Source organism: Stegastes partitus, unplaced genomic scaffold (assembly GCF_000690725.1).
Source record: "Stegastes partitus isolate 25-593 unplaced genomic scaffold, Stegastes_partitus-1.0.2 Scaffold998, whole genome shotgun sequence".
Lineage (NCBI taxonomy): Eukaryota > Metazoa > Chordata > Actinopteri > Pomacentridae > Stegastes > Stegastes partitus.
The window spans coordinates 60,793-77,783 of NW_007578729.1; the positions used below are offsets into that span (position 1 = coordinate 60,793).

General features: G+C 40.9%; 1 protein-coding gene across 1 annotated transcript in view; it reads right to left on the reverse strand.

The window, feature by feature from the left end:
* Window positions 1-2,751: 2,751 nt before the first annotated feature.
* si:dkey-233k19.3 (dynein heavy chain 11, axonemal) overlaps window positions 2,752-16,991 on the reverse strand; it is a 39,869-nt gene continuing 25,629 nt past the window's right edge. Inside the window, exons 58-80 of the mRNA XM_008294823.1 lie at window positions 16,373-16,555; window positions 16,146-16,247; window positions 15,906-16,040; window positions 14,433-14,606; window positions 14,048-14,283; window positions 13,129-13,251; window positions 9,801-10,005; window positions 9,535-9,699; window positions 9,189-9,329; window positions 7,939-8,109; window positions 7,398-7,520; window positions 7,099-7,292; window positions 6,872-7,020; window positions 6,666-6,793; window positions 6,124-6,351; window positions 5,845-6,036; window positions 4,716-4,835; window positions 4,068-4,310; window positions 3,804-3,986; window positions 3,612-3,727; window positions 3,363-3,475; window positions 3,150-3,290; window positions 2,752-2,999 (exon numbers count right to left, since the gene is read on the reverse strand). Coding sequence (XP_008293045.1) covers window positions 2,752-2,999; window positions 3,150-3,290; window positions 3,363-3,475; window positions 3,612-3,727; window positions 3,804-3,986; window positions 4,068-4,310; window positions 4,716-4,835; window positions 5,845-6,036; window positions 6,124-6,351; window positions 6,666-6,793; window positions 6,872-7,020; window positions 7,099-7,292; window positions 7,398-7,520; window positions 7,939-8,109; window positions 9,189-9,329; window positions 9,535-9,699; window positions 9,801-10,005; window positions 13,129-13,251; window positions 14,048-14,283; window positions 14,433-14,606; window positions 15,906-16,040; window positions 16,146-16,247; window positions 16,373-16,555 — 3,813 coding nt within the window. The remainder of the gene's footprint in view (window positions 3,000-3,149; window positions 3,291-3,362; window positions 3,476-3,611; window positions 3,728-3,803; window positions 3,987-4,067; window positions 4,311-4,715; window positions 4,836-5,844; window positions 6,037-6,123; window positions 6,352-6,665; window positions 6,794-6,871; window positions 7,021-7,098; window positions 7,293-7,397; window positions 7,521-7,938; window positions 8,110-9,188; window positions 9,330-9,534; window positions 9,700-9,800; window positions 10,006-13,128; window positions 13,252-14,047; window positions 14,284-14,432; window positions 14,607-15,905; window positions 16,041-16,145; window positions 16,248-16,372; window positions 16,556-16,991) is intronic.

Genomic DNA, 16,991 nt, shown 5'->3' on the forward strand with positions numbered 1-16,991 from the left:
TATGATACATTTAAACTATTTATAGGTTTTATACATATTCAGACAGCTTGAAACTCTCAGATTTTTGAGAAAATGCGTCGATACAACTCCAAATTATCGTGGTAAAACACATCATCAAATGTCAGCTGATGTGTCTTGCTGCTCACAAGACAGTGAAAGGCTATAAAGCCCTTTTTTTAAGTGCCAGTGGTCACAGTGCAAAGCATCATCAAAAAGGACCTGAACACTGAAAAAGCTATAAAGGTGTTGTAAGAAGCTTAAAGTGATCCCTGTGGCAGAAAGAATGGTAGCATGAGAGGTTAAAAAGAACCCAAGGATCACCACCACCACCACCACAGTGCAAATCTGGCACCAACATCTCACACAGACACTCCAAAAGCTCACTTAGCCTTAAAATAAAAGCTCGCCTGGTCAAAGAAGAAAGCTTTGCGTGAACATTTCTGTAGTTGTGTAGAGGCAGTGATGTGGCCTTCATCTGGTGAAAGCAAAAAGAAACATTCAACCTCAAGAACATCATTCACACAGTCAAACGTGGAGGTGGGAATGTGATGCAACATTAGCAAAGTAAGTGGCATAATGAGAAAAGAAGAGCGCGTTCAGATTGTGGAGGAAAACATCAGGCAGTCTGGAGAAAAACTGCTCCTTGAGGTGAAACATGCAGCCAATGTGGTGAAGAGAAAACAATGAGAAGATGTTGCCCAGCCAGAGTCCAGACCTGAATCCATCCAGAATCTGTGGAGGAACTGAAGAGCAGAGTGATGGAGAGGAAGCCTTCAAGTTCAGAAAGCTGGAGATGGACACAAGAGGAATAAAACACCAGTGGAGACATGCAGGAAGACTGTTAGTGAATATAAGAACTGTTGGACTGATGTAGTGGAAAAAAACAGCTTTGATATTGATTATTGATAATATGGACATGTAAACATATAAAAAAGAAGTAATAGATCAACTTTATCATTAGCATCTCTAACACAATGTCTGGCTGTCTTTGTCATTGTTTATGTCATTTCTAGGCAGAAGAACCCAAACAAAAAGTAATCGTAAATATATTTCTTTTTAAATTGTAGGGGCATGATTCATTTTTATTTTAAAATTCTTAATTTGCACTTTGACTTTGTTTTTCATTCAGCTATGATACTGCTGGAAACTCGACTGGGTCTTAGATTTTCCTCTATACGTTTTTTTTGGACAGAAAACAATCCAACCCCTTCACATTGTGTTCTGGTGGTGCTGCGAGGCGGAGGTGTGACCCAGATGCCCTTGCTGACTTTAACCAGGTGTCCTGCTTGGCCTTTAACATGACTTATCAGTGGCATGACCCCCGCTGAGTCGGGCCTCGTACCCTGCCATTTCCTCCCAAACACCGCCGGCACTGTATCATTTCCCTGTCACCAAATGACTGGCTAGCTGCTGTTGCGTGCTAATGAGAGGAAGAGAAGGCAGATGAAGAGAAGCTACAGGAAGACTGCTTCTTCATTTCCCCCCCGTGCAATACAATGCACAGAATCAATCCTCCATCCTCCATTTGTCTGTCTATAGCCACTTTGGCTGCAGGGAGAAATTAAGAGCAACACAGCAGTTATTAGCGTTGGAGAAAATCTTTTTGAGAGTGCACACATGCACAAAAACCCACCAGTGTGATTCAGTGGGTGTAATTTATACATCATTATGTCATTTTTTTTTTTAGTTTTAGCAAAAACAAAGTATAACAAATAAGCTGTTTTGAATAATAAATGCTGCTTAGTTTTTCTTTAGTAGCTTTATCTCCTATTGGTTTCATTAAAATCCCACTTCTTCTACAAGATCTCAACCTTGACTTTAGATTTCCCGCAATACTTTAATACATCCTTGACATGCAAGAGGCTTCAAAGCATATGAATCCTCACATCCACAATTCTCTCAATGTGTATTCATAATCACATTCAAACTTTAATCTGCGCACCCGTCTCGGTTTTTAATTAACCTCAGTTAAATCAGTTTAAAAAGATAACATTTTCGATAAGATGACTGTTTCTTTACACTCATTTAAAGTTAAAGGTTTTATTTGGTTCGTATTAAGTTAATCAGATGCTAACAGAGAATAGGGACAGATAAAGGATGGGTAATCTAATGTGTTGCTTTCTCATACAAAGCTATCGGTGTCTTTGAATAGGTTTTTCCAACAGGCTCGGCTGAATGAATTACACTAGTCTGTTAGTATTCTGCCTCAGCCGTACAAAAGGTCAATGTCAAATGCACCTCATTTAAAAGTCAATAGCAACCATGCACATCATCTCCTGGGAATTCTGTCCGGGAACCCTCCAGACAGCATTGTGTATCATTCAGTTAGCAGAGGGCAGCCAGAGAGCTTTTTTAATCTTGACCTTCCAATAAAATATGCTCCCTATCCAGAATTACATGGTCTAAAATGGAGACATAAGCTCCCAACAAATCATGGCCAGACTCAAGGGAAAGGTTCAACAGTGTCGGACACAGACACAACAGGTTCAACACCGACCAAACATGCATCTCTACAAAGTTTATGCATCTTAAACAAATTCCCACTCTCTAATAACAGAATTATAACAGAAACCGAATATCAAACAATAACAGGTTTACAAAAAGTGTTATAATATTAATTAGAGCTAAAAAGTAGTAGAAGTAAAATTATTGCATGATACAGTCTGCTTTAAAAAAATACAGTTTCTTTTAACACTTTTGGCACAGTGATGTCAGTAAATATCATAAAATACCTGTTATTTCCATATTGGCTCACACAGACAGCAGCAATGCAACTCCAGCTACAATCCACTTGGCAGGAGGTTGTTTGGTTCGCAGGTGGAGGGACCAGACATACGTGGGCCCACGCTGCTTGGTGCGGTATACGGGACACTCAAAAGTATTTTTGAGCTCCTGCTCCTCTGCAGGCACAGCTCTGACATACAGCACCGGCATGGCTGGAGTCAGATCTCTTAATATCGCCTCGGAGATGAGTCCAGACTGAGTGTCCCAGCGTGCTCCTAAGGGAACATAGGATGTTACATGTTGTACTGTGGGTTTAACTGATGATACTTACCAAAACAGGCAGAAAAACACTGTCAGAAATCTATATAACTTAAGTCAGTGCAGCAGGATGCATTGCAGAGATTGTGGGGTTAAATAATTCTGACCTTCCATGAAGAGTCCGTGGATGTAGGCCCCCTCTCGAGGAGGATGTCCGAAGTCGTCTTTCATCTTCTTTGTTACATCCACAGTCAGAGTCATCTTGTCCAGGGGCCACTGGTTCTTGCGAGCGATGCTCTGCAGCACAGCTGTAACATGATGCTGCATGTTAATATTTCTGGTGCACATGCTGTCAAGACCCTCGCAGACTAGAAACTCACCGGTGAGGAAGGACTGTGGGTTGAAGAGGCCCGAGAGCCAAACAACTGCAGGTAGAACAAAGTCTTGAGTCCAGCTGTCCAGCTCATGACAGCTACACACGAGATCATTCAACCTAAAAAACAGACAATTACTGATCAACCAAAGTCTGATACACACCTAATATTGGCCTTAAATTTGAAGACATTTATCAAATTTATCGACATAACATTTGCTACAGTGAACGTGCAGAAGATTGACTGAGAAGTCACCATTGTGCCAGTGTTTTAGTGGAGGGATAAGCCAGTCTGGCCCAGGAATGTGGGACAGAATCATTGAACAGTGCTGACTGCAGAGTCTCCATACTGGAGGAGATGGTGAGTTCTCCCTGTGGACAGAGAAATCCTCATTATGGCTGCAGGATATCATTGATATTACTGTAGAAAGTTGTGCTGGCAGCTCACCTTTAACCCAAGGTCTAGCTCACTGAGGGACTTCCGTATTTCTGCTAGCAGAACATTCATGCGTTCACACTCCTGAAAGCACACTAAGATGTAGGGGCTTCGTTCTGCTGTCTTTGCGATCATCTCTGCCATGTTATACTCCTCTGGAAGCTTGTTGAGGATATCGTCGATTATAGACGTGACCTGGTAAATACAATAAACTTAGTAAAGGATGGGTAACTCTCAGTAGATTTTCTCCCAGAATGGTTGCTGCTGCCTCCACACCTTCTCCTCCGTGCTCTGAGCTGTCCCCTCTCCACTCGAGGAGTCCCTCGGTTGCAGCTCCAGCAGAGTCTTCAAAAGGTTGTCCGAGGTGACAGTGAGGCACTCGAGCTCAGCGTTTGGATGGAGGCCGTACAAAGTGGGGTTCTCAGAGGGCAGATGTTCGTCAATATAACTGTGGTAACCAGCGTAGTCCGAGAATGAAGGAGCCAGAAAATCAGGACACAGAAAGAGCTCTGATTCAAACTATGAATTGGAAATAGAGAGTGCAAAGATGAAAACACACAAAAGCAGGACACTGTTTTATGTCTGACTGTTCAAATGAAAAATTTCTGAGGCGTAATCTGTCTGATGAAGTAAAGAAAAACAAACAGTGAATTTATGTGCAAAACTGCAGTTTAGTGTTACATCCCAAGAGGGCACCCTTTACCTTGACAACAAAACAAAGAAAACCACAGCAGCGCTGCAGATATTTACTATTTAGAACCGCAAAACTGAACATACTTCTGAGAACAAGTACATATTTTCAAACTTTAGAAATGTGTACTATTAAACTAGTTGAATATAACTTCAAATGTGACAGTTTTGTTGAAATCAAACAACATATAAATAAAAATGAGCAGATTATTTTCAACGCTGCCACTGACTCACCATTTTTGGATGCATGAATTCTTGCAGATAAGTTCTGCACAGTCTTCTGTCCCAGTCATCAGTAATGTGTCCTCCGTACATGATCTCTCCGAAAAGATAGCACAGGTCCTCCCACGGCACCTGCATGGACTATAATAGAATTAGTTTGCAGAAATAATTAGTTTTTAAATAATTAGGAACATCTGAAACTCCTATTTAAAATATTTCCAGGATATCATTAAGATTTCAGAATCATTTTAGTCTTTTTTTTCTTTTTCTGCTTTACTCTATTCCTCCTTTGAAACTTCAAGCAGTAACTATATGATCACTTACCAAGCAAGTTCTTTGAATAATGATAATGGTGGGCGAATATAACAAAATTATGTTTCTTTACACACTCTGATCTAATGTATGACAGAAGAGTCTTTTCCTCAGCGGGAGATTATGATCCGTGAGGGTGAAGGAGGAAGAAAAGAACCTGTGATTCATAACAAATTACAAAAGCTGTAGGTTCACAATCATTTGTACCTGTATTGTTTTGCAAATTGCTTCCTTCATCAGCTCTAATTGCAGTGATCACTTATGTAGCGTTGTGAACTGTCACATTGGCTGCATGTAATTACATTTAGGATAACGCTTCATTGCCCTCCTAATGAATTCTCTGTATACGCACATACAGGTTACTGTTTGGTTAACATAATGAAGGACATTCGTTTTTGGAGGGCAGAATACCTAGGAGACATAATTGGTTATGACCTGAGTAATAGGAGTTCTAAGAGAAATGCATTAGGAGTTGTGAGGGGTGAAGCACCCCAAGAATGGATTTTTTGTCTTCATGAAATAAAGCTAAATTATAGGTTGCGTGCTCGTAGTTATAGGAAATGTGGGGAAAAAAACCATTGGAATGAACATTTTTCACAAATAACAGTGGAACAAAAGATTTCAATAAGTAATTGGAGACACTGCACAGTAATTCACCGTCCCTGTCTGACAATAATGCCACTGCAAATACCATTATTATTATAAATTTACAGAGCTAAGAAGGTAGTTGTAAAAACAAATTAAAAGTTTTAGTACATTAATAATAAAAAAAAAGGGAATAAAATATAAATAAATAATTCAAATGTTGATTTAAAAACAGTAAATATACTTTAGTGTTGGCCTCTAAGTAGTTGTACAGCACGTTGGTGGAGATGGTGAGGTCTCCTGTGCTGAAGGGGTAGTTGTGGTTCCAGCCTTGTGGGCCAAATTTACGGCGTTCCGTGACACAAGCGTGGAAGAAGCAGAGGGAGAAGAACATTGAGTTGAACTCTTGCTCTCTGGAGCACATATCCAGAGTGTCCTGAAAGGAGAGAAAGCACAGATTGCAGTGAACGTTACTAACAAAACCTATCAGATAAAAAGTGTTCATTTTGCATTTTTAACAAACCTGACTGAAGTTGTTGAGGGCTGCATGCAGACTGGCATTCATGCCAGTGGGCGGCTCGTTCGTGATTTTGATGGCATTCTCCAATAAGCCTCTGGGGATGACGTGCTGCTCAGCGCTCGGTGCTGGTTCCCCGGTGATGAAAACCCTGTAGCTGGGATGGCTGTCCGTTGCTGCCGTCTCCAGGAGAGCATCCAGAGAAGGCAGCCAGCGAGCCACCAGGTGTACATTCTGAACGATATCACAAAATAACACGCAGATTATGCAGTAGGTTTAAATTTGTATAGTCCTGCTGACATTCATATGAAGAGGATTCATTTATCTGCGATCCGTGTTGCTCAGAAAACACTCAGTAATTCACTTGGCTGCAGGCTTCTCCCTAAAGGAGCCATTTATGGAGCTGATCTAGCCAATTATGGCTTTTATTGAACCAAATTGAGTTTATTTCCCTTCCTCCGGGGGGTGAGATAATATCATTAGGCAGACTAGAAGTGCAGCCTGAACTCACTACAGTTACCTAGTCAGTGAATAATAATATCCTCTACCTGCAAAATGACCCAGTGTCCCTGTTTTGAGGCATTAATGAGAACCCTCTCAGCTAGCTCCTCCTGCCCCTGTCCCAGGGACACATTGTGTAAAGTGTCCTGGTCGATGGAAAATCCCAACTTTAAACCTGCACAGAAAGAATATTTAGAAAATCTCTTCCATAATGAATACAGGATTTATAAGAAACAAACAATACTTGTTGTACCTAGTTTCTCTACATCTTTGAGGGGATTTACTCCAGGTGAGAGGATGAAGAACACTGGGGTTGAAGGACCACTGTCCCCATACAGCTTTTCAAATTCCAACCGGGCAGTGTCTACATATTTGGTCCCCATGCTTTCCTCCACAAATTTCCTGCCAGGAAACATTGTCAGAAAGCTCAGTGATCTCCAGGACTTACAAATATAAATGTACTAGGGGTCATTTATTTACCTTAGTGCATAGGTCATCCTATCAGGGCGGAGTGCTCTCAGGATAATGAGCTTCTGGAGGGAACTCTTATTCTTCCAGTCCTGAGGAAGCCTTTCCTTCTCAGGACAGCTGGACTCGACAATCTTCCTCCAGCGCTTTGGTGAGCTCTCCACGTCTCTGTCGAGCCCGCTGAAGTCCTCCACCGTAGAGATTGTCTATATGAAGATAACGGGCATGTAATACAGGACTTAATGTTTACTGAAAAGAATACAAACATGATCCTGTAACACATATGTGAATGCCAGTAGAATATACTGCACCTTAATGGCCCCCCAGGCATGTGGAGAGAGAAAGGACACTGGACTAACTTTGCTCACTTCCACTGGGAAGTGCAGTAGAAAGTCAAATTCCTGGGCATCAATCAGGCCCTGCTTGAGCAGAATCTGAGGGGAAGGACCAAGAGCAGTCTGTAATGATCTATGCGGTATTGATCTCTTCTCAATCATTTCCACAACAACCTGAAAGCTGCAAGAAAACTCTGACAAAGGAACTGGGGTAAACTTACACGGGCCGAACAATGTGAAATAGCCACATGAAGGGCAGCCTTCAGAGTTGCACAAATTTCTGAGATGAAAACAGTTGGCGCAATGACAGATAATTGCATTATGCCATCAGAACCAGCCCCCTTGTCAGAACCAACTGTCTGAACAGCAGCCATGGAGCAAGGTGTGAGAGGTAATCAATAGCAGCGTATGGTACTGCTGACTGCTTTTAATTGAAGTTAATGTGGGGGCAGAAAAGTACTTTGATTGATGAGGATGACAGCAGGCCCCACCTTTGAGGCGGTCCTGAGTCCCTCACCTGGAAGGCAGTGTGTGACAAGAAGGTTAACTTGTCTCTCTCAAACAGGCCCTGGCTGGTGTGCAGGAATACAGAGTAGGTGATGGCCTCAGTGAGGGTGTGCACTCTGGTCCTCACATCCTCGTCCCATTCTGCACGCTCCATCGCTTTGTTAAACACCGAGTTAAAGGTCTGGAATACAACAAAAAGAGAAGACAATGATAAGGTGCATACAGTCAACTGCACTGGATTGAAATCCAACCGCAAGTCAAATACTCCCTTAAAGGGATCAGATCCAATATTGAGCTTTTTTTTTTTACAATGATTGCTGTTGTTCTTTAAAAACAAACAAACAAAAACTCATAAAACAACAAATACACTTAAGATGCGCTACTTTTGGCTCTGGTGCAGTTTTGTGGTAGCAGTACTTACACGTGACACGACGCCCGTTAACACTCAAGGATAAATGTTGAAAAGTTTGTTTTGACTAAACAATATGTATAAGATAAATGAATAAAGGCATAGCTACAAAGTTTCTGTTGGAGTTATATATTTTGAGAGAAAGCTGTTAAATTTTACTGCAAATGTTCCAAATATCGTTTATTAATCTCCTTGATTGCTAATAATCGGTAATAGTCGATGCCTACATCTGTTTGGTTTCACGTCAGCAACTTATTACATGAATTTCAAAGTGAGAAAGTCAGAAAAAGAATGATGATTACATGATTGGGATTATGACTAGTGCAGTTGATTTTAAAATCATGATGATCTGAACATAAAAGTTATTTTGGACCTTTGAGCATCTGAGCAGAGCCTCACACTTTCAGGCTTTGTAACTTCAGTCTTGTTTCAAATTTCACTTTTACTGTAGAAAAATACTTTTGATTAAATACGAAATATCATCCCCACAACAGCCAATATTTACCAGTTATTTATCAGTTAATTTAGCATTGGCTTGACGAACCTGGTGGCTTTTCTACAATTCTACAATTTCATTTGGCAGACGCTTTTATCCAAATCGACGTACATCTGAGAGCAGATACAACACAAGCAAGGATCTAGTCAGGAGAAAACAATCTAGATAGAACAATCTAGATCTAGCTTTTAATGTATCTCTGACAACCAAGAAGTAACGGCACATGCAGTTCGTAGGAACATTTATAAGCTCATTTGTAGATGGAAAGTTCTGTCTGAAAGCACAAACACTGAATAAAAAAAATCACAAAGCGTTGCGTGTCCCCTGAGAGCTCCCCAGGGGTAAAAGGTTTCACCTTGAGAGAAAACTGGTACATGGGGTTAATCTTGCTGAGGTCATTGATGATGAAGAAGAGGAGTGACGCTCTCTCAGCTGCTGGGCGGTAGAGTTCTCGAGCCTCGTTGATCTTTGTCTCGTTCTCTCTGGCCTCCACCACCTGTGTGTTCCAATTGCACAAAATGAGCTATTAGGCTCTCAGTCATGCTCCAAAACCCTCTCATTACACATATTCCTAACTACACATCATTTGCAGCTAATGCAATAAAATGAGCTGCTTGCTGATGTATGACATTCAAAAACACCTGAGTGTTAAAAGAAACAACCTAAAAAAAAAAATAAAACTTGCAGTGTAATGACCTCACCTTGTACTGAATGTGAGCGGCCGTAGTCTTGGTGTTCTCAAGTTGCTCCACCAGAGAAATATCACCCAGGAAATTACCGTGGGCGGCGGAGAGGCGACTCAGCAGGTCGTCTTCAAACTTTTTGAGCTCAATCTTGAAGTGGTTTTGCTGTGTGGTCAGCTGCATCTAAAGAAGTGTACACAGAACAACTCGGGTTGTGCTATTTGGGATTATGACTCGATAAAGTGCTTTACTGTACATCCAACCAACCGTCACAGTGGGTTTACCTTTAGGGCCTCCAGGTCAGGCCTCTCCCAGGACACTACCTGTCCCAGCAGCTGCTCCTCCAGGCCCACAGGAGTCACTGTGAAGTTTATGAGGGTGGTCTGAGCCTGGAGTTCAGGAGGGAAATGTGGATTGGCCAACTTGGTGTGAAGAATGAGTTGAAAGTTGCTGTTGTATTCACATTCCTTCCCCCCCATCACAATGTACCTGGAAAATAAGAAGGCACAAAGGGCAACAATGACTTAATGGCTGTGTTGTAATATTCACCAAAGAAATGTTAGTGATGAATGACAGAAAGTACACTCGGGCAATAAGTGCACTTTAAAAGGGTGGGACAAGTGGCGCAAAAGTCATTGTATTTGTTGATGTAAAGGAACATTTCGAGAAAAAATATTGTACAGTGTTTCAAAAAGACTCCTACACTTTGTCTAACTTGCAAAAATATATTTATTCATAATGTTTTGGTGCTTGACTGATTATGTATGATTAAGGTTTGGTGCCAATAATCATGAGTAGATGTACTTTTACAAGTTAGGCAACAAACAAGAGTCTTTTTTGAAACTCTTGGATCTACTCAACCCTTTCTGATGCACCTGTCTCATGAAATAGATGCATGAAGAGTTCCTGGTGTTAGATTTAGTGTTTGTAAAAGATAAACCACCATGTTACAAACAAAACTTTTTCTTTTTTTGTTTTTTTCTGCCTGACAACAATAAAAACCTAACTGCAAATCAAATACTCCCTCGCTGATCCATCCATCCATCCATTATCTATACAGCGCTTAATCCTCACTAGGGTCACAGGGGGCTGGAGCCTATCCCAGCCGACTTAGGGTGAAGGCAGGGGACACACAGGTCACCAGTCTATCACAGGGCTACACTTAGAGACAGACAACCAAGCACACTCACATTCACACCTACAGACAATTTAGAATCACCAATTAACCTCAACATGTTTTTGGACTGTGTGGGAGGAAGCTGGAGAATCCGGAGAGCACCCACGCTGCACGGGGAGAACATGCAAACTCCACGCAGAAAGATTCCGGTGTCCCCACCGGGACGCAAACCGGCAACCTTCTTGCTGCGAGGCAGCAGTGCTAGCTGAGCCCCTAGCTGATCCAATATTTAGCATTTCCCCCCAAATGCTAGCTTTTTTTTTAAAGCCAATTTTTAATAAAATGAATGCATTTTTAATTATGTTGTTTAAATCCTGCCTCTCTTTCTGTTGTCACCTTGTGGCTCTGAGCAATGTCCCGCCCACAGCACCATGTCATTGGTTACACGTCACGAGTAACAGCCTATCAACAGTCAAGGATAATTGTCGAAGTGTTTCTTTTAATTAAACATATATAGGAGACAAATGAACAACGGCATATCATCAAGGTTTTGTCTTGGAGGTTGAATTATGTTAAATATTGAAGATCCTACTTCTTACTGATAATGTCCCAAATATTGTTTATGAGGCTCCTTACTGTTACAAATAATCAGTATTGGCCCTGAAACAAACACTTGAATCAACTCCTACCTCACTGAGTTTTAAAAACTTTTAAAGTTTAAAAATGAAAGATGATTACATGACTACAAATATCACTAATGCTTTCTTTTAAAGGACAGCGTGGTTGATGAATCATGATGATGATGATGATGATGATGATCTTAACTGAAACCTCTTTGTATCATAAAAGCTACTTTTGCCCTTCGGAGCATCTGAGCTCAGTGTCACACTTCGAGGCTTTGCAACTTCAGTCTGGCTCAGAACGCCACTTTTACTGTCGACAAATACTCTTGAATAAATATGAAAGATCATGGCCACACCAGCCAATATTTATCTGTTCCTGCATTTCAATTAAATTAGCACTGGCTTGACGAACCTGGTGGCTTTTCATTTATCTCTAATTACCCCTTGGATGTCAGGCAAGGCCCCAATTTTTATGGCACAGGTTCCTCATGGCCTGGGTCTGGTTCAACTCTATATCTTCACAAGCCAGAATTAATGTACTATTGATAGAACCATTACTCCACCAAATTAAAGTCCTTGCTGATGGATTGGCTTGTAGTCTTCCGTCAGCCATGAAAGGAATAATTAGTATTCATTACTTCACACTCTACAACATTCCAATTATTAATGAACTTCAGCTGTGGAGCCCTACCAGATCCATCATGGCTGCCCCAGCAGGTTGTATTAATCATCGACAGAAACAAGTGTGTGGGTCATCTACAAGGGATAAACTTATAATCAGATTTACTATGATAAATTGTTACGTCTGGACGGACAGGACTTCAAAAAAGGAGCTCAATGAACATGCACCGGGACGCTCAATATTCATGGTCAAGCATAGATCAGAGCAAGAAAGATGTACACATTTCTGAGGAGGAAATCAAAGCAGAATGTCAATATGTGGTATTTTCTATTTATTCTGCTGCTGGTTGTCCTGTTTATGGAATTTACAGGATTTTTCTTTTTGAGGATAATTGAGAACTGAGGTATTTACAAAGCAGCTATTTTGGATCATGCTTACATGCTTGAAGTCAGAGAGTTTTACCACATTTGTTTTAAACAAGAGTCGTTTGGAATGGAATCTATGACTTAATAATAGAAATAGAACAGTCAAGGAATTTAGGAGCCTTATTCATATATAATAGTCATCTATCATCCCACTACTGCTAAAGATAACAAGAGTTATTTTAGAGAATGTAAATCTGAAATGTTATTCACCAGCAAATCACCAATCAGGGTTCTGAAATGATCAAAGCTGAACTGAGTCTTTCATAATGATGGAGGGCCGCTGGATTTAACATGTTACATGCCACCTTTTCGTGGTCGACAAGAGTCCTTATACATAACCATGACTGTCCTCAATTCAGCTTTTACACTGGGGCTCAGCTGTTCAATATTCATCACACCTAAAGAATATGAACACACAAATATACATCTATCACCCGTCTTGAGCGGCAATCAATACGTTGGCCTCGGGGATTCAGAACACGCGCCGCAAATTCATTTATAATCCAAAGAGTGGGCAATAATAATGCATTCAGTCATGTCTTACTGGTGTTTCAAAGCTCAGTGAGATTCAACCATCTGGCAAATCTGCTCCTGTTTTCTCCCGCCACAGACACATCAGGACAAGTTGTGGGCATATCGACTTATGTATGAACAGGGATATAAAAACCATGCATCGATTTAAAATGTTTTGGGTGTGCAACAACCCCACGCTAAGTAGGTTCTATAAAACAAAGCATTTATATGGTTCTGGTGAGTGGATCTGATTATTCTTGATCTTTCCAAGCCTCAAAAATGTCCATTTATTGTTGCTATTTCATCACTAACCTTCCTCTTTTAACAGTTTTCCTGCCCAATAGAGGCTCCAGGACTGGGTCGACCTTTTCTGGTAGATTCTCTATCAGGACTGTTTCACCACAGACAAGTGCTTGTTCAATCACATTGAGATACCTGCACACAGAAACAGGAAAAATAAATCAGGGCATGTTTTCATGCATAATAGTCACATTACAGGAAGGTGTGAATTAAGGCAAATTAACTTAAACACGTTATGCTGTAACTTTAATTTTCTGCTTGATACAAAAAGAAAATTTTTATTTTCCATGACAAGAGAGGTCTTGGATACAGTTTTTTTGCTTTTTTTAAAAAACTTTTTTAACTCTGTTGAGGCTTCACAAGTGCACCGCAAAATAAGAGAAGAACAGCAGAGAAATGCTGAAAAAGGAAGATCTGGTTGCAAAAAGAACAGTTGTATGGAAATATTTCAGTAACAGAAAGGATGACCTTGACCAACAACAGGTACTCTGTCGGCAGTGTCTTGTAACTGTTGAGACACAACTCATTTGTTTGAACACAAAGCTCTGCATGATGAGTGAAAAGCCATATCTGAATGACATCCAAAGCAAAAAACTATTTTGGATGCCATTGTCAGTATGGGAATGGTGACAAACATGTTTTTGTTTTTATTTTTTAGCTTATTAAAAATGACTTTTTACTTTAAATGCAGCTGCACTCTTCCACATAATCTCCCCAATCATTGCAGAACAATTAAATCTCTTTGAGTTATTCAAGTCATCTGGTAAAATTTCCAGTATTTTTTCACATTGCAGAAAATGCTAACACTTTCAGTTTTTTTTCCCTATGTCATTCTGCCCTTAAACAACTCTTTAAAGGTATACAAGCCCTAACTGACACATTAAAACAAGACACTGTAATTTCAAACTGACAATGCTTTGCCCCTTCTCACCCTCTCTGGCCCAGCCGCACCACCCTCAGCTCTGACCCCAGTCGGTTTCTGATCCACTTGATGCCCTGCTGCTGCGGGTCGATGATGAGTGGCCAACGCTCGCTGGTGGTCAGGATGGCAGCGTTCTCGGTGGACATCCTATCATTTGGCAAGCCCTGGTTATGCCAGGCAGCCACAGTGGCATCATCTGTAAGCATGAGGACTGGATCCAGGCCGTCTGTCAGGGGTACAGAGACCTGGAACAGAAACGGAGGAATGATGTCACTTCAGTTGGAGCGCTGGTGGCGGTGCACTCCAGTTCACAGACGTTTGTCAAGAGCAAGATTTTACCCTCCAAATGAATGCAGTTTAAACAGCACAAAGCCTGTTGTAAAGCCGGCCTTACCTTCTGAGCCTGAAGGAAAGGAATCCACGCGTTGTTAAAAAGCTCCACGCGATACTGGCTGGGGAAGTAGCCCATGTAGGAGACGAACGCAGACGTGAGGAGGACATCACCACACAGGGTTTTCTGTTGCTTTTCATACTGGACAATAGCCTTGGACCAGCGCTCCTTCTCTGACTGCAAGACACAAAGTTAAGGCTTCAATAGCGTTTTTAAAAATACCCAGGAAACAATGAAAATTACAACAAATGTACTCCTAGTCTGTGTAAAGATCAAGAACTAAAGCATCTGTGCTTCAGGAAATTGTACACCCAGGGTAACTTCCCACTTATTTATTGTGTAAACTAAGAAGATGTAAGCAGTAAAGCATACAAGTGCAATTCCCTTACAATAGCTCTGGAAGTTTGGCTGTAGATTCACTCAGCATCAATTTAGCATTCATTTAAACCTTCAATACTGTGACTGTGACAGCCCACGACGATAAATCATGCATGGCATTTTCTTACAAGGGGCTGTGGATCTAGAATATGTCACATAATAAATTCTCAGACAGTTAAAAATCACTATAATTTTACTCTAATGTATTATGGATTGCCTGTAATATCACTCAGTCTGGGGTGAGACATTGTTAATTTCCAACAGCTGTTGAGGCTTTGAGGTAAGTTAATGATTAAATATAGACGGCCTGATTTATTAGTCTGTACACTATTGCTTCCAGGTCAATGCCATAAAGACAAAACATTTATCTTGATATGCTTAAAAGCCAAGCTGTTCCATGCAAACCGCATTTATATTCGGGAATAAGAAAGTCGAACTTGCAAAATGGCCAGTGAAATGACTGTCTTTTAATTCATATTAGCATCCATAAAGATAACAATTCGGCTTGCTCAAAGGATGCATGCACAGGAATGCAAAAGAGTAGAATGTAATGCTCGACTAATTATAGGAATATGAAACACTTATTCCATAATTTCCTCTTGACACTTTTGCAAATGGTTAAAAAAAATTATTCTGAATAAATTATCGTCACTCCCCAGAGAACCGCGTACACATATGCACTGCAGACAGTATATACAGCAAATTCAGTAGCCACACAACCTGCCTGCTGCACAGACAGAGGGCAGTGTTAGTGTAGCCTTCGTGCCATCTCTCTTCCTTTCTCAATTTGGAAACTGCTCAGCCAGCCGGTTGCCCAGTTCAGCCATGCGTTCTCTGTGGTCCAGCCCTCTCTACCTGTCTCACAAGTCCCCAGTATGCTGCTGGGCCAGGCTGTAAAATCTCCCTTTGCCTGATCTGCTCACACAACTGTCAGGCTATGCTGCCAGGACATAACAACTCCTAGTCCAGATTACTGATGCAGTTCGATTACCATCACCTCTCCACGCATTCCACCCCTCCCTTGCAAATTGACAGTTAATTTGATGCCAGGTCAGCCGCAATGACACCACCCAAACTCCTCTATCTCCCCTTGTTTACCACCAAGCCCTTGACTAGTCGGTTGGCCAGCTCGATGGTCTGGGTGGTTCGCGTCACCTCCTCCTGACAACTGATTTTCTCAGCTGTAGCCTTTTCAAACTGAGCTGTTAGGCTCTGGAGGCTGGCATCAAGATCCTGCAGAAACAAAACAAAGGAAGCCATGCAAATTAGACACCATTAAGGGAATCTAGCTTTTAGACTGAGTGACTAAAGTAAGCATAATAATAACATTGCACTCACTGCCAATTTCTTTTGAACTGCCAACAGTTTGGCCGTTGCTGTTTCGAGTTCTGCATTAGCTTGTGATAATGCATGTCTTTTAGGAATGACCTCACAATAAATCTGCAAAAAATAAGGCATGTTTTATGAAGGAAGCTCTGCAATTACCGACAACCCTTTTTGCAGAATAATAAGAAAATGTATTAACATTTAATATAATTATAACTTATTTGAAGGCAATGCTTGACCTCATAGTATCTGACAATGTTAATAGTCCAGGCACAAAGACCAGCTGCAGCTGTAGATTTGGTCCAAACTAAATCAGGATGGAAGTCTGGCTTTCTCAGATATTCGTGCTTCACCACAGTCAGACAGGACTCAGGGATGTGTTCCTTGTCATATGACACCAGGGCCTGCAGGAAATCATCCACCTGACAGACAAAAACACAAAAATAAGTGAAGTATTAATATCTGCACTAGGATTTTGGGCTGACAGGACTCTAAAATGTGGCTTAACAAACCCTGAAAATGGGAAACATGCAGTTTGGTCCATCTCAAATCATTGAATTTTTAGAACAATACCTATACAATACGCTACCTAACAATACTCTTATTTTTGTTGTACAACTTGTCATACCTGCTTGATTGGAAGATTAAACAAAAAATATTTTATTTCAGAAACCATTTTACATTTGTGTTATTGTGACATACAGCTATACGTGGTTCAGAAAATGTCCCTAGTTGACTTCTGTATTTGTTAATGTGTGCTCAATGATGAGATTTTTCCTAGTGCCTTCATTTTTTTCTTCATATTTTTAACACATATTCAGAGACGATTTGATCTATTTGTCCAATATTGCAGATTCT